The 16,984-nt window shown below is 45.3% G+C and overlaps 1 protein-coding gene across 7 annotated transcripts in view; it reads right to left on the bottom strand.

Moving 5' to 3' along the window:
* Positions 1 to 16,984, bottom strand: part of mAChR-A (muscarinic Acetylcholine Receptor, A-type) — a 461,181-nt gene that overhangs the window by 62,208 nt on the left and 381,989 nt on the right. For all 7 annotated transcript variants that reach the window (XM_071690083.1, XM_071690085.1, XM_071690087.1 and 4 more), the window contains one exon: positions 15,702 to 15,792. In XM_071690083.1, the coding sequence (XP_071546184.1) occupies positions 15,702 to 15,792 (91 nt within the window). The remainder of the gene's footprint in view (positions 1 to 15,701; positions 15,793 to 16,984) is intronic.

Here is a 16,984-nt window from a genome sequence, read left to right as displayed (position 1 = left end):
CGTCAAACGCTGTAATACCAAAAGATGCCATGAGCTCAGTCTGTTCTTTAATGGAAATGACTACACATTTTCCTCCTCACTTGCTATCACCTGTCCATGTTCACCCTTGGGTGTTTTGTGAACAAATGTCCCCATGAGATGTATGTTTTCCTGTCTATCGTGCTATAGCATTATCCTTCCTGTAGTCAACATGACGAACCCCAAAGTCTGAAGCTTTGGACAACGCAAGTGGCGTCTACATAACGGTAACCCGTGATTGCCATGATAAGGTGAAAAAAAAGAAGAAAATCGCCATCGATAATGTAGGCTATGTTTCCCAGTGAATAAATCATATGTTATCTGCAGAAAGACAAAGTGTTGAATGACACCAGCCCTTACATGAGGAGGCTTGTCTGTTTCTCGGTTCTTTGAAGGACTTCCTCGCATGGTTCACTGCCCAGGAGTGAGTATTTGGTTATGATTGGGGGGAAGGAAAAGCTGGTGGATGCTGTTGGGAGGTGGTCGATCGGTGGGATTCCCTTGCTCACGATGTACACTCAATGAGCGTAGATTCCCTTGCTCACGATATACACTCAATGAGCGTAGATTTTCGCCTCACGTAAAGCGTATTCTGGGTTCGGATTGGCTCGGAACTACAATTGCCGGGACCGGGTTACACAAAGTGGGGACGAAAGTCGTTGCGTTTTCCCCCTCCCAGCACGACAGTGGCTCTCAAGTCAAAAAGTTTCAAAGAAAAAAAGAGAAAAAAGGAAGGCTTAGTTCCCCTCCAGGACCTGGAGGTGCCGGGCACTTCTGCCAGCGTGACACATACAATGCAGAACGACTCGATGTTATGCAGTTCTCTTATGTTCCTCATGACCAAGGGCCATTCAGACGTTAAGTTAAGGTGTATATGACTCGAACTCGACCCATTATAATATCTTCCAGACCATAAGCACAGTCTCCTTTCGAATTTAGGGTGAGGAAACCCAGCGATGGATTTCTGCTAATTGTCTCCTCTTCCTCACGAAGATCACTGATCATTTTATTGGTTTCATATGAGGACCATTTGTGACTGAGCGAGTCACCACAGGAATAACTTGAAAAGATTACTGAGCTCTAAAGTCGTTTGACAATTTCCATACTTATGACCGTGACGCGAAACTTAAATAGAAAAATTGTCAGACTAAAAGACTCTCTTTTTTATATAAGTGTCCTCTTAAGAGTTCCTTTCTTCAAGAAGCTTTGAAATGTCTTTAGAAAACGAGGATGTGTTAAACTCCCGTCGTCAAAGGGGTGTGTGGAAGATCAGCTCTTCCTTGCTGAGATCACTATCCCTTCTGCAGGTCTCAAACTACCCTTAAAAGATGTTAGTTAAAGACGGTCTAGACATTAGGACAGTCGAGCAGCATTAGCATAAAAGAAGTAGAAATCAATGCCGTGGGTTAAGGGAGTAAGAATAGAGAAATTAAGAGGAAAAATTGTTGAGAGAAAGATGAATTAGAACTGTTAAAGCTTTCATAGAGTTTCGAGATAATGTTAGTTAAGGGATGAATTGTGAGGTTAAGACACTCAGAGAGAAGGGTTATTTATAAATCAAAACTTAAATGAATGGTTGAATGACAAGTTGTTAATCAGTTCATTAAGGGAGATGAAGATTTAGATTAGGTTATAGGACGGATTAGTTTAGACGGTGAGACTAATTTGGTCTTGATGGGTTTAGCTTAATTGAAGTTTGTGTGGAATAAGTTAGATTAGCCTTGGTTAGCTTATAGGTTAATGTACTGTGATCATTAGATGAGACGTAAGTAGAGTGGTTCATTAATATATCAGACCTTCATAGCTCTCACGACCCTGACGCTGTCTATAACTCGGTGTCTTACTTTTAGACGCGTCAGATAATGTGCAAATTATTAACAAAAACACAGGGACGTCAGTGTGTACTTCTCTCAGTCATCATTTACCTTCATTTATCATTTACCTTCAGTTATTCTTATGTATTGAATTACTTGCTGCAAGAGTTCCCATGATGCCCATCAAAAGACCGAAGCCTCGTCTCTGGCCTCTGCGTAAGCGCTGTTCCGTGCACCTTTCGTACTATTAAAGGTGAGGGCGTCGGTATTTATCGCTGGGAAAATATTACAACCAAGAGCTTGTGTTGTCCTGTGACCGCTCAGAGGTTTTGCCTTGGGCAGGTTTTGGCGTCATATAATTACGGAGGGCGCAGAAAACTTGCTCGTAAAAGAAAAAAAGGCAAAAGAATTGAGGAAAGTTTTCCTCGCTTGTGACATTGTGTCTTTGACGTTATTTCTTTCTGCAGCCGGCGTTATCCGACCAACGGGAGGGAAGAGGGAGGGGAAAGTAGTAGTAGTAGTTGTAGTAGTAGTAGTAGTAGTAGTAGTAGTAGTAGTAGTAGTAGTAGTTCCCACTTCCAAAACGTAATCCATGTTCCGGAGACATTTCTAAGATTGCCATTTATGCCATGACAGCATTTTTGCACTGCTTGTTGCCTGAAAATGTTGGGGAATCAGGCGTTGGTACACGTCACGGTTCTCATATTGTGCCAGAAACCATCATCAACTCTTTACCTTCAAGAATCGGGGACAGAGGAATGAAACACAAAGTAGATCAGTGTTGAAAATCGACTCTATGAATTACCATTCATCCCCTCAGTATATCGAGGCCATACCCAACTGATAGTAAGGCAACTGAGACCCTTTTTAGGGTCAATATGAAAAGTGTCTCGGTTCCTTGAAGGGACATAGTCTCTTGAACAGACAAGTCTGTCTCTGGAATAGACAGTCTCAGACCCTAGAAGAATAGACAGTCTCAAACCTTGGAACAGACAATCTTAACACTCGTAAAAGACAGTGACAGTCTTTGGATCAAGGCATTAGCAGTTCCTAGGACAGAATATGTCTGTCTCTGCAACATTTAAGATCTGGAACAGACAACAGCTCATCCTAGCATTTATATGATGATAACAGTCGTATATGAGAGTAGAAAAACCCCCCTTGGACCATCATAAACCCCGCCTAAGGAAAGACCGCTCGCCCTAACATGGGAAATGATTACTCCCCAAGCCCAATGAAGAGGACCTCCGGCAGTAATAGTTATAATCTGTTATTTAAAAGAAATCTGCTCATCCTTAGCAGGTGATCGCTACACTACCACACCAAACCTTTACATTCCTTCATAGTGAAGATTATTTCATCAGGACCACCATACTAGGCCTAACGACGCCTCTTTGCTCTACAACACACTTCACACTGCCATGTCTCTGTTCCACACAACACCTCACATCACTAACGCTACGCTGCACTTCTATTACTGATCCACATGACTGACAGTGACACCCTCCCCTCCCGCCAATTCCTGGAACTCTGTCCCACAGCAACTAAGGCCAACTCCTCCCCCATCCACTTCATCATCAGCGGTGGCGGTATCTTTATCCCAGGGAATTCATCAAACTGCATACTACGGTAGTTGTTGGTGAACCCTGTAAGTTATAGATTCACTGAGGAGGTTGGCCTCAGTCCAGAGGAGAGAGAGAGAGAGAGAGAGAGAGAGAGAGAGAGAGAGAGAGAGAGAGAGAGAGAGAGAGAGAGAGAGAGATGTCGGTAAAGAAGAAAGTGTAGAGAAGGAGAGGGAGAGAGATATTATAAGAGCTGGAGGGAGGAAGGGCCGATGAGAGAGTTGCATACATACAGAGGGGAGGAGGTGGCTTGTTACCGTGGCTGAGGGTACACTATTATCTATCAATTAGGTTACCTTGACTCATAGTGAAGATGGCATATGAAGAGGAAGGCGTAGTGAAGGAGAGCGTGCATTGAAAAGTCATCCAAATAGGAGGAAGGGACGATGAAAGAGATGTTTACAGCTTGTAACACGTTACGCATACAGAGAGGAGTAGGTAAAGGTTTGTTAGCGTGGCTGAAGGGAGGACAAAAGTGAGTTGGTGAACTGAAGGTAATATGGTGGAGGTCAGAGAGTGTTTAGGATAGTAAGGAGTTTATTGGACGTCTGGGATAATTTGAAGTGAAGGATATTGATGGATAATTGTCGATGGTTGATTTTCCTTTTGAGATCGTGTGATGATATGAATAGACAGAGATCGCAAGAGTAGGAATAGTTGGAATTAGGAAACGAATATTGAAAATAGAAATAGTTGACGATATTGGAAATAGATGGATATGGTAATAAGATGCTTGACTTAGTTGGAGATGGTTAGATGTTGTTGAAGATGGCTAGATAATGCTGGAAATTTGTTTGAAATGGTTAAATGATATTGTAAATAGCTGGTGATACTTATGACTAGAAATGATGAAAGGATGTTGGAGAAATGTTACACATATTTGAAACGATCGCATAAGAATGTATATGAAATTACAAAGAAAAATAGAAAGAAAGTTCAAACTTAAACGCTCTTTTGTAGATAGGGTTAAATGATGTTGTAGTTATTTCTGTAGCTCCTCCTGCTCCTCCTCCTCCACGCGTTTTATCAAATTGAGTTTAGAGAATTTCTTTGATATTTCGCGCTTAATTACTGTTCTAAACAACCTTTTCACCATACAAGAAGTGAATATCCTTCCATGGAAGGATCCATCAAGCTTATTTCATCATCCTCTGAAAGGCATCAACATATTTCACCCCGAGGTACAGTGATGGAAACGGGAGCCACAATAGGTCGTCTTCCTCTTCCATTTTCTCTTTCTTTCAGACATCTACAAAAACAGCGGCGGGCCGTCCCTTTATATATATATGTCCCCGGGATCGATCGACGTGAAACTTGGGATGCGTGTAACTTTCTCCAATACGGCCAGACCGGTTTTTTTTCCCCCCTTTTTTTTTTTTGTCTTGTTCTCTCAGAGGTTCGCTCGATCTTCGAGGAGGTTGGGATTTACGTATTATAAATTCTATATACATTTATATATATATATATATATTTTTTTTTCGTACCGTTCGCCATTTCTCGCACCAGCGAGGTAGCGTTAAGAACAGAGGACTGAGCCTTTGAGGGGAAATCCTCACTTGCCCCCCTTCTCTGTCTCTTCTGGAAAATTAAAAATGAGAGGGAAGGATTCAAAAAAAAAAAAAAAAAGAAAGAACTTCCCCCGTTCCTACCCCTTTTAGTCGCCTTCTACGACACGCAGGGAATACGTGGGAAGTATTCTTTCTACCCTATCCCCAGGGATAATATATATATATATATATATATATATATATATATATGTATATATATCCCTGGGGATAGGGGAGAAAGAATACTTCCCACGTATTCCCTGCGTGTCGTAGAAGGCGACTAAAAGGGAAGGGAGCGGGGGGCTGGAAATCCTCCCCTCTCGTTTTTTTTTTTATTTTTTTTTTTTCCAAAAGAAGGAACAGAGAAGGGGGCCAGGTGAGGATATTCCCTCAAAGGCCCAGTCCTCTGTTCTTAGCGCTACCTCGCTAATGCGGGAAATGGCGAATAGTATGAAAAAAAAAAAAAAATATATATATATATATATATATATATATATATATATATATATATATATATATATATATATATATATATATATATTATTTATTCGTTTGAGAATACTATCGAGTTTATTCAAACGCCTGACACAACGGAGTTTGGTTCATGTTAGTGACCGCGCGATGACAATTACTTTCTTCCCAACACTTTCCGACCAGAAGCCATCCATGGTATTCACCCCAACCTCCCCACACCCCCAGCCCCTCACGCTTACGTCCACTTAAGCAATGTAACAGAGAGAGAGAGAGAGAGAGAGAGAGAGAGAGAGAGAGAGAGAGAGAGAGAGAGAATGAACAATAGAATATATAAGAAGTCCATCATCAGCAGAAATCGAGATGTCTGTAAACATTAGGGTGAATGACTTCGTTTAGGAGGAAGGAGGGAGGGAGGGAGGGAGGGTTTAAGGTGGAGAAAAAAAAATAGTACAGCCCCCAGAGTCATCAAGGAAACCATCAAAGGAAGGACACTGGGCCACTTCAGCGGAATGGCTGAAGAAAGAAGAAGAAGGAAGAAGAAGAAGAGGAGGAGGGGTTTGCGACCTCCGCGGCTGTGAATGGTGACAGTGTTAAGTCAACAAGATGGACGCTGATTTCATTCATATATTCTCGTGAATGCTTCCGACAGCTACACTATATATATAGTTTGTCTTACTCTTTCTTCCTTTTTTTGTGTGATACAGGCCCGGGTCCTTCCTCGCCCCACGCCTGTAAACAGGTGCCCTCCCTCCTTCCCTTACCAGGCAGGCTAGGGGCGACCTGGCAGGTTTATGAACAGCAGTTCGTCCTGTAGTTCGTACACACACACACACACACACACACACACACACACACACACACACACACCACAGGTACCTATTTATCGACCAGCTCATAGGAGAAGATAAACAGCCGCGCCCAGGAATCGAACCCGTCCGGGCCCGTGAGTGATTACCAATTTGTATTTCACGTCGGGGGAGTGCTACACTCGAGGGGCCCCATCACTTGAACTTGACTACCATGCAGCTTTTTCAGTTTGTGTGTGTGTGTGTGTGTGTGTGTGTGTGTGTGTGCACGCGCGCTGTCTTAAAAAGAGTAGAATAAGCATTTACTCAGCCAAATGGATGACATATTAAGAATGGTTCCATATATATGTTCATCAAACTCTTGCAGCACCAAGTGAGGTGAGCAGGAGGTGAGGACGACCCTCCCTCCTCCCTCCTACCTCCCTTTCCATCCCCTCACCAGACACACACGGGTAACAGAGCCATCAGTCAGCGAGAGCCTGGGGGGCTGGAGGGGGAAACGGGATAACCAGGCGTTATCATCACTACAACCCGAAAGTTATGATATCAAAGCTCTGTTGGGCACCCACCCCCCGTTTGCCATGAGCACTGTTGACAATAACAGGACTGCTTGTACAAACGGTAAGTGGGGCTGTCATAAGGCTGTTTGTTATATGCACTTGTGGAAAGTCATTATAATCGTCCGAAATCACCGAATCACACGCATTGTTTGCAACGCTTTGATCCCAGATGGTCTCGACCAGTACACAGCTTTCCTAATGACCAGATACTTGCTAGCAACACTGTGTCACAGGATGGTCAACACGTCTACAAAAAGAATGTGACATTTAAAACTTAATCTTTTTTTTTCTTTGTTCAATTGTGAGTGACTTACAAAAGAGATTTTAAAAAAGATTATCAAAAAGTGCGATAAGAATGTCAACTTAAATCTGGTTGAGTTTTGTAGCATCTGAGTCTGTTGACTTGAGGTCGTCTGTTGACGATAACACGTAGGCAACTGGTGACGGGGAACCAGCGTCATTAATTCTGCAACATTATATTCATAAGTTAGATGAAGTTCGGTTAAATCCCAGCAGGAAGGTAGCGTAATTTAAAAGCCCTTGAAAAGATGTGCCATACAAGTATAGGCTGGATGTCTGGGTAACGTATGTGTGTGTTTGTGTGTGTGTGTGTGTGTGTGTGTGGAGGTCAAGACTGGTGGATGGTCATGCCTGACCCAATCGTTTATTTACCTCCATCAAGAACATTACGTCCTCACTAAAGCCTCATTATTTTTCCCTTCAGCCCATCCATCGCCCACCATTGGCTTCCAGGCTTCACACTGATCCCAGCACTTCACCTCTCCCTCCCACACAACCCTTTGCCTCTCCCTCACTCTGATCCATCCCTACCCCTCACTCCCTCAGGTTCCGTCAGCCCCCCCCCCCCCCTCTTACCACTCTTCCCTCTCTATTGTCCCAGTTATCGTTCCCCCGCAGCTCATATCCTCTCTCTCTCTCTCTCTCTCCCTCTCTCTTGCACCTCCTCACTCCCTTCATCCCACGCGACCTCCGCCTCCAACCCTTGCCATGTCACGGACTGGCTAGGAACAATACATTCACATGTTTATTGATCTCTCGGGTTGACGACATAGACACGTCGTACATCCAAAACAAATACAGCTGCCGGTCTACGTGGCTCAGAGGAGACTGTTGGGGTGGTCTGCTGTCTGCAGAGGTCACAAGGGTCACCTTCAGTTGACCTAGTATCAGGTTGACAGGAGAGTCTCCGGTAGACACACACACACACACACACACACACACACACACACACACACACACACACACACCATGCATTTGGGATGAATGGTCAGGTCAGGTCACCTTCGCTTGAGGGAGAGCTTTGGATGAGGATGACTGACAGTAGAGGATCCCTCGGGGCGTGTCTAATAACAACGTCCTTTGGGCTGTTTGGGTCGTGAAGGAAGTTACCCGAAGTATTCCGATACCGAGGAAGTCGGTGTCCGTCATGGGACGGACCCTGACCACGAACCCCTGACTCATGAAGACTCAGGATGAGTAAACGATGAACTCGGGGAGGAGTCAGTGTGTCGCCGTCACTGCTGAAGATTCTGTCTGTTATATAAACTGGACGATGGATCCTGGATACCTGTATAGCTTCCTAGTCCCATATCCACAAGTCCATGAAACGTGACTTGTACTCGTCTTTGACAGACCCTGGAGGGACATAGTGACACTCCAACCAGTGGCAGGATCATGTGGTTTTTCTTTCCCTAACTCACGAATTAACCCACTGATTAGTATGCTGATAGTATCAACAATGATTGTAGAACACAGTTTGAGCCCCTCTAGGGATGATTTTCCCATGATTATTGTGAGATAATTGACAGTTCGTATCACCATGATAAGTACTATCGATTTCGAATGACCTTGAACAACCTTCATCATCATCGTCATCATCATCATCATCATCATCATCATCATCATCATCATCATCTTCTTCTTCTTCTTCTTCTACTTCAATATGATTTACAAGTATTGTAACTTTTTATTTACAGCTTCAGTGTCCACTTGGCTAGCGTATGCCGCTGCTGTAAATAAGTGTGTATGTGTATTTTCTATCCATCATTACGCTCTCGTGGTGTTCGTTCATAGCCATTTTACTGCTGGGTGACGCACGGGAGGGAGTGTTGGGTGGGGAGGAATCGTCTTCTGGTATTGCATTCCTCCAGCAGACGACCTTGTCGTAAACCAAGAGGTTCTCCCGTAATCTGGCATTCCCATCTTCTGCCCTCGTATCTCGCATCTAACTCTCTTAACTGCAACCCAGGCCACACCACCTTGCAGTTCCTCCAACGTACTATACACCCCTCCTGGCTAACTAACTTGACTTCAACCAACCCTAGCCTTCACGCCTTCCACCACAACAAACCCAAACACCCTCCATCCCACTTCCTTCATTCAGACCTACCCCGAGGCTCCCTTCCTTCACTCCAGCAAACCTTTATGTACCCCTTACTCCCTCCACTATAACAAACCCCAACACTCACTCGCCCTCACTCCAACAAACCCACAACCCTCACCAACATATCCCAATACTCGCTTCCTTCACACCATCAAACCCAACACTCACTTCCTCCACTCCATCAATACCCCATCCCACACCAACACACCCCCAACACTCGCTTCCTTCACTCCAACAACCCCACCTCCCATACCCTCACCAAAACACCCCAGCACTCACCTCCTTCACTCTGACACCAGCTCCTCCCCACATCATCTCTCACTTCCTTTTACTCCATGCTAACCCATCCACCTTATTACTCTACTATAATCAGGTTTCCCCCCCACCTCACTCACCTCGTTCCGAATTAACCCCTCCCCCTTTTATCCTACCCCTCCACCCATCCACCCCTTCAGTCACCCACCCTGCTCTCTGCCCCTGGGACCTCCTTTCTTCCCTCTTTCCCCCCCACCCCTCCGTCCCTCCCCCACACAATAAACATTACGTGGACCCGGTGTTTACCCTTGAAGATCCGGGTTCGATCCCTTTGCATTAATACTCTTGATTTTCTTGAGAGCTTGACAAAGGGGGTGGGGAAGGGCATTACTTTTATCTCGCCTGCGCTGGGCGGTGATGAAATTAGAAGGGGAGAAAAAAAAAAAAAAGGAGGACGGTGTTGAACGTCGTGTGAAGCGAACGATAACGAAAGAAAAAGAGAGAGAGTAATTAGAGTGGAGAAGCAAGTTCAGTCTTTTTTTTTTCTAATGCGTTTTTTTTTTTTCTCTTTCTTTCGCCAGATCCGGGATCCATTAAGTAATTGCAGGAGAAGTGTTGTAGTGAGGCGTTAGGGAGGAAGGGGGTTGGGTGGTTGGTTGTAGACTCTCCCCCACCTCCCCTCTCCCCTCTCCCCAAAGGCTGCTAGGATGTCTGATGTACAATGCTGCAGTCTGGTGTATAATGTTGTACACTCGTGAGGTGAAGGACTGGCTGTAGGAGCGCCCCTATACCGGTGGATCCTACGATGTATAGTAATGTAGAAGGAGGTGAGGATATTTGACTGCAGTAACTCCAGCCTCCTGGTCTTCTGGTGGATAATGCTGCCACCCAGTGTATATGCTGTCGTCTGCTATGGCTTCAGGTCGCGCCCTCCTGCTGCTAGTTTCTCGACTGTTGATGCTGCACAATGCTGTACGTGATGATGTAGACTTCTTTGGAGGGAAAGAGCTGGCCGTAGTGACCCCAAATTTCATGCTTTGTCTGCTACATAATGCTGCAGTATGCTGTATAATGCTGTAGACTCTTGTGGGGTGAAGAACGTCTTGTGGTGATCCCACACCGCTGGATCTACAGTAGTATAGTGCTCTAGGTCGTCGCTGTAGAGCAGGTTACGGTGACCCCTGTAGAATTTCTGTCCTCTGTATTCATGTCTGTATTTCCCCCCCCCCCCCTCTCTCTCTCTCTCTCTCTCTCTCTCTCTCTCTCTCTCTCTCTCTCTCTCTCTCTCTCTCAGAATATTTATTTATTTAACCCTGCGTGTACCATCTGTTTACCCTAGTATTCATATCTTTATTTGCACACCGGTGCTACCTCTCTCTCTCTCTCTCTCTCTCTCTCTCTCTCTCTCTCTCTCTCTCTCTCTCTCTCTCTCTCTCTCTCTCATATTAAGGACCGACCCACGTGTGATTATGACCCGTAGATGCTCAAGGGGCGTTGGGGAAGACGGTCCCCTCCTACCGTGGGAGCAAGTAGGGCTGGAGGGACACACACACACACACACAGACACACACACACACACACACACACACACACACACACACACACACACACACACACACACACACACACAGGGACCCCCCCAGAGAGAGAGAGAGAGAGAGAGAGAGAGAGAGAGAGAGAGAGACCAGAGGAGGAGTGAGGTTGGTTATTAAAAGACTCAAGTGTTTGGTCACTGCTGGGCCTGAAGTATTACTTTGGGGGTGTGTGCATTTCTTTATCCTTCCGTTTTCTTTCCGCTCGAAAAAGAAAATACCAAACATCAAAAATCCTATTAAGAGCGAATGGATTTCGAAACCCATGATTGAAAGTACCCGACCCGCGGCGCTGGGTTGGTTACAGGTATATTACCCTTGAGATCCAATTACTTTTCAACGCAGAAAGTTAAAAGATATTTATAAATTCTTTACATGAAAAGAAAAAGATGGATTGGTACATAATGATTTGATATCATGTCAGCTCCGGATCTGAAGCCATTCCTTGAATTCACTTTTGCTACTGGTGACGTATTTTGCTACTGGTGACGTATTTTGGGGAGAGAGTTTACGACTACACTTACGACGAGGCTTTGCCATTACGACTACATCTACGACGAGGCTTTGCCATTAAGGCAGGACTGACGCGTAGTGCTCTCTGCTGGAAGATTTGGCGTAAAGAAAAACGAGTTGTGTGATTTACATGTGGAGTGGTGTGTGTGTGTGTGTGTGTGTGTGTGTGTGTGTGTGTACGCGCGTTCTTCGTGTATGTGATTTGGAAGAAAAAAATGTGCCTGGTGAGGGAGGGGAACATGATAGTCACTGCAGGTAAACTTTTTAGTGACAGTGTTTTAAAGACGAAGAAGAAAATAAGAAGACAAGGAAGATGGAGGTCGAAGAAAAGGAAGAAGACAAGGAAGATGGAAGTCGAAGAAAAGGAAGAAGACAAGGAAGATGGAAGTCGAAGAAAAAGGAAGAAGACAAGGAAGATGGAAGTCGAAGAAAAGGTAGAAGACAAGGAAGATGGAGGTCGAAGAAAAGGAAGAAGACAAGGAAGATGGAAGTCGAAGAAAAAAGAAGAAGACAAGGAAGATGGAAGTCGAAGAAAAGGAAGAAGACAAGAAAGAAGGAAGTCGAAGAAAAGGAAGACAATAAGACAAGCATGGCGTTATCCTAACTTCTCGTCTGGAATTAACCTCTTGACCTCGACTCCAATTCCAGGAATGGCTGAAGTTTGGCCACAGGGAGAGAGAGAGAGAGAGAGAGCTGTCGGCCAAGCGGGTGTTGGTATGAAGCGCTGGGTTACTGTAGCCGGATGTAGCGGTGTCGCTTGGTGATGGTGCATCCATCACCAGGGTCCGTGAGTGTGGGGTGTGGTGTAGCAGGAGTCGTAAGAGTCGTAATCAGGGGACTACGTGGTGGAGGAGTCGTAGTTAGGGTACTACGTGATGGAGGAGTCGTAATCAGGGTACTACGTGATGGAGGAGTCGTAGTTAGGGGACTACGTGATGGAGGAGTCGTAGTTAGGGTACTACGTGATGGAGGAGTCGTAATCAGGGTACTACGTGATGGAGGAGTCGTAATCAGGGGACTACGTGATGGAGGAGTCGTAGTTAGGGGACTGCGTGATGGAGGAGTCGTAGTTAGGGTACTACGTGATGGAGGAGTCGTAATCAGGGTACTACGTGGTGGAGGAGTCGTAGTTAGGGGACTTCGTGGTGGAGGAGTCGTAGTTAGGGGACTACGTGATGTAGTAGCCTGAGCCAAGGGACCACGTGACCGATGGTGAACATGATAGTAATGATGAAGGTAATGATGATGGTAATGATAATGCTATCATGATGACAGCAGCACAACAATGATGATAATGATGAGAGTAATAGTGATGATAGCAGCAGCTCTACGTGGTAGCAGTAGGGATGAAGATGATGATATTAACGATTACAGAACACGTATATTCTGTGTATTTCAAATGTTAGAATTTCAGATGAAAACAAAGGTGACATGACAGCCCTCCAAGGCGATACGACACCCCTCCAAGGTGACGTGATACTCGTTCGAGGTGACATGACAACCCTTCAAGGTGACGTGACAGCCCTCCAAGGTGACGTGACACTCCTCCAAGGTGACGTGACACCACCTCCAAGGTGATATGACGCCTCCACAAGGTGCCGAGACAGTTATCCCAAGTGCGGGACGAGGACATATCTCGTATATCAGACCGTCACCTGGATCCTACTGTCACCTATCGGAAATCTGTCACTTCGAAACTCCCAGACGTTGGGAGGACGCTGCTCTGGGTTCACCAGGGGGTCGCGAGAGGTCAAGAAGCCGTAATTACGCGGGGTGAGGTGGTGTGGAGGATGGGATGGGCAAGGGAGAGACGAGAAAGGGAGTCCTAGCACAGTTAAGAACATTGAAGACCAGATGGGTTTAGATACGTCTTAAAGGGGTGGGAAAGTTAAACCCTTTGTGATCTGAAGAGTTGATGTTACCCCGGGTATGATGAGATGAAAGTCTTCACATTCATAAATGTTTGGTCTGACAACACTCCAAGTCTGTGATGTTCAAATCCAAATGGTCGGAAAGGGGTTGAGTTCAAGGGGTCGGAAAAAGGATAAGATTCTATGTTTATGGAGAAGTTAACGGGTCTTTGGATGAGCTGGAGGACAAAATCTTGTGGAGGATACTGGGTTGGAGGATTGGAATCCTATGAACCAGATGTGATTGAGAATCTCAAGAGCCTCGGAGAGGAAAAACAGTGTGGACTAAATGTAGAAGGTCACGGAGGCTGAGAGGGATTGGGGTGTGGAAGCTTACCTCTACGACGGAATATAGAAATGTAGAAAATGAAGAGAAGAGAGAAATAGTTCATGGGAAGGTCAGGTATAACAGATGACCTTATGGTCGAGGATGAGGTCATCTTCCGGAGGCCAGTACATGGGGCAGCCAGGTAATACAAGTCCTTATGACGAGGCTGTCTGCTGGAGGACAGCACAAAGTGACTCAGGCGTACGAACGCCACAAGGTAACAAAGGGTCAAGAGAGGCGACCATTAAGACAATTACCTTTGGATGTATTGCCAGAACCAAACTGCCAATTCTCGGATAACCTTGTCGTGATGCACCGCCTCCCAAAATAGAATAGCATTTAAGAGAGAGAAGATATCGCAGACTGAATCCATACGAAGTAAGAGAGGTTGCAATATCTCCTCCTCCTCCTTGTGAGTGTTTGTGCGAGTCTGTATAGCTTTCAGAAATAGAGAGAGAGAGATTCACCCGAGTTATTTTGCATTGAGGATCGCCTGCTGCAGACTGCTGGATTTATGCTGGGTGTGAGGTTTGATGCGTGGAGGGCTTGTTGTGCGTCGGGGAGAGCCCGGTGTGTGGGAAGCCTCACGTGTAGGGAGCCTAGTGTGTGGAGGGCCTGCTGTCTGGAGAATCTGGTGTGTAAGAGGGTTGGTTGGTTCAGTATGTGGAGGGTTGGATAGCCTAGTGTGTGTAGGATTGGTGCACCAAGTATGTGGAGGGCTTGAGGGTCAAGTATGTGGAAGGTTAGAGGGTATGGTATGTGGAGGGTTGGAGGGCCGAGTATGTGGAGGGTTGGAGGGTATGATATATGTAGGGTTGGACTCGAATATGTGGAGGGTTTGAAAGTCTGGTGTGTGGACAGTACCTTCACAGGACAGCGTCCTGAGGAAGGGGGTGTATGGAGTGTGTCCCACTCGCTGATGGAGGGTCTTTGCCATGGATCAATAAGGTACCAATCATGGTGAACGGGAGAGACACAGAACCTAGGTCACCATAGGTCAAGAATGATACCTGTCATTGTGAGGAGGAGGTACCAAAGCCCCAGTTCATGTGAGGTCGTCAAAAGTGAGGGAAGGTTCCCATGAGCTGGGTCACCAGAAGCCAGTGTTTAAGAACGAACCAATTACAGTGAAGGGATGGGGACCCAATCTTTGGGTCACGGGAGGTTAAAGTTCAGTAAAGAACCTAATCACGTTGAGGGTTAGAACCCCGACGTAAGGTCACGTGAGATGGAAGGTCAAGAAGTAACATATCAGGGTGGGTGGGGATAGGGGGAATCCAATCTCTGGAACGCAAGTGGTCAAAGGTCACTCATTTATCAGGTCATTGAATTCAGAATACAGAGAATAAGTCGCATAAAAATATGTAGACCTCAGTGATCACATTGTGTGTGTGTGTGTGTGTGTGTGTGTGTGTGTGTGTGTGTGTGTGTGTTAATGACTCTACGGTTTCATTATCCATGTATCTCTTGGGTGTCTCATGAGCTGTGAATAGACACTTGATGAAATGCATGTATATTCTTCTTTTTTTTTTGCACTTCTCCAAGGGAAGTATGGTAGAAAGATACTGCCCCCTCGTATCCCATACGTGTCTTAGATTGCGTGTACGAGAGGCGGGAGCATGGGTGCAGGAAATGCTCCCCTCCTTCTCTAAAAGAAGACTGGAGGAGGAGCAAAGTGAGGATATTTCACCTCAGGTTCGTTTTATCATTTCATGACGCTGTCTATCTAAGGCGGGCAAAAAGGCGAGCAAGAGCTGTATAGTGAGACGGAAAAGATAGATCTGTGTCCCCCAGATATGTTCATATGTGACCATAATTATCAGTGTTATGAAGAGGATCACGTTCTTAATTATCTTACCTCATAGATGGAGTATCTGTCTACGGTAGGGACGAGGCTCGTCACCTCGATACCCGTCGTGCTGTAGTTGGTCCCGTTGAAGACATCGTACCTGCAACACAGGAGTTATCGTATTCGAGTCACTTGCATTTTCTACACTGAAATAGATTGAGAAAAAAAAAGGAATGCTTTCAGAACATGAGGATTTTTCTAGTGTTTTTGAAATCTTCGTTATGAGTGCAAGAGATTTTTCTAATATTTGTTCAAAGTAGAACTGAAGTAGAATCCATAAAAAAGTATTCAGAAAACTATGTGAACGACAGCAAAGGGATTAGAGAGATGTGTGTGTAAAGGAGGCCATAGTGCTTCTGTTCCGGACGCATCCATGATAAAGCAGGAAAGGCAGTTAGTGTAGAGAAAAAATATTTTCTTTGAATTTTTCGTACGGTATTTCTAATGTTACTGGTGTAGAAAGAAAGCTGTTAGAAGCAATAGTGTGTTTAGAAACAGAGTACGGCGTGTTTGCGTGTAGGAAGTGAGGAGAATGAGTGGTTCCAGCGAAGGTGGTCCTGCAGCAGGTGTGTGGAATGTCATCATGGCTGTTAAATCTATAGTGGATGGGGTAGTGAGGGAGTTGAATGCGCGGTGGTTTGTGGTAGGGGGGATATCTAGTTTGTAGGGGTGTATGGGGTTGTGAGGTTAGTCAGCTGTTGTTTGCTGATGGCACGGCGTTGGTGGTATATTCGGGTCGGACGCTGCGATAGTTAGTTTCTCCCCTGCTAATACTGAGGTTCCTCAGTGCTCGCTTCCTCACCAGAGACAGAATCCGTTCTTTATATATTAATCTCCCTTATCGTCACAACATATTACTTAATCGCATTTTTCATCCCTCAATACCATTTACTAATTACTTTATGGTGTGCCGTTACTGGCACCGTTTCACTGTGGCAGCATTATTCATCATTTCACAGTGCCATGATTCTGTAAGCAGTGGAAAGAAAGATCAAAGAGGATATAGTTTGTTGGTATTTCCTGCCATCAGTGAAATTCTCCTCATATCCTCCTCTTTGCAGCAGTATTCTCGAGCTATTTCCAACCGACGTCTTGCTCGAGTTCCTGACATCGCTGGAGAAATATTTCCCCAGGGAGCAAGACAACTTTATTGCATTATTTTATTTCTTTAATCTCCTGTGTGTGTGTCTCTTTCTCGTTGTGACTCGCAAGTTTTCCTCGCGATATTAAACGTCGTGGTGTTGTATAGGGTGGAGGGTCGAGAGGTTTACTTGTTCTGCTAGTGCGACAGG

Source organism: Panulirus ornatus, chromosome 48 (assembly GCF_036320965.1).
Source record: "Panulirus ornatus isolate Po-2019 chromosome 48, ASM3632096v1, whole genome shotgun sequence".
NCBI classification, from domain to species: Eukaryota; Metazoa; Arthropoda; class Malacostraca; order Decapoda; family Palinuridae; genus Panulirus; species Panulirus ornatus.
Note: the sequence above shows the minus strand (reverse complement) of the source record. Positions and strands in the feature narration are given on the sequence as shown.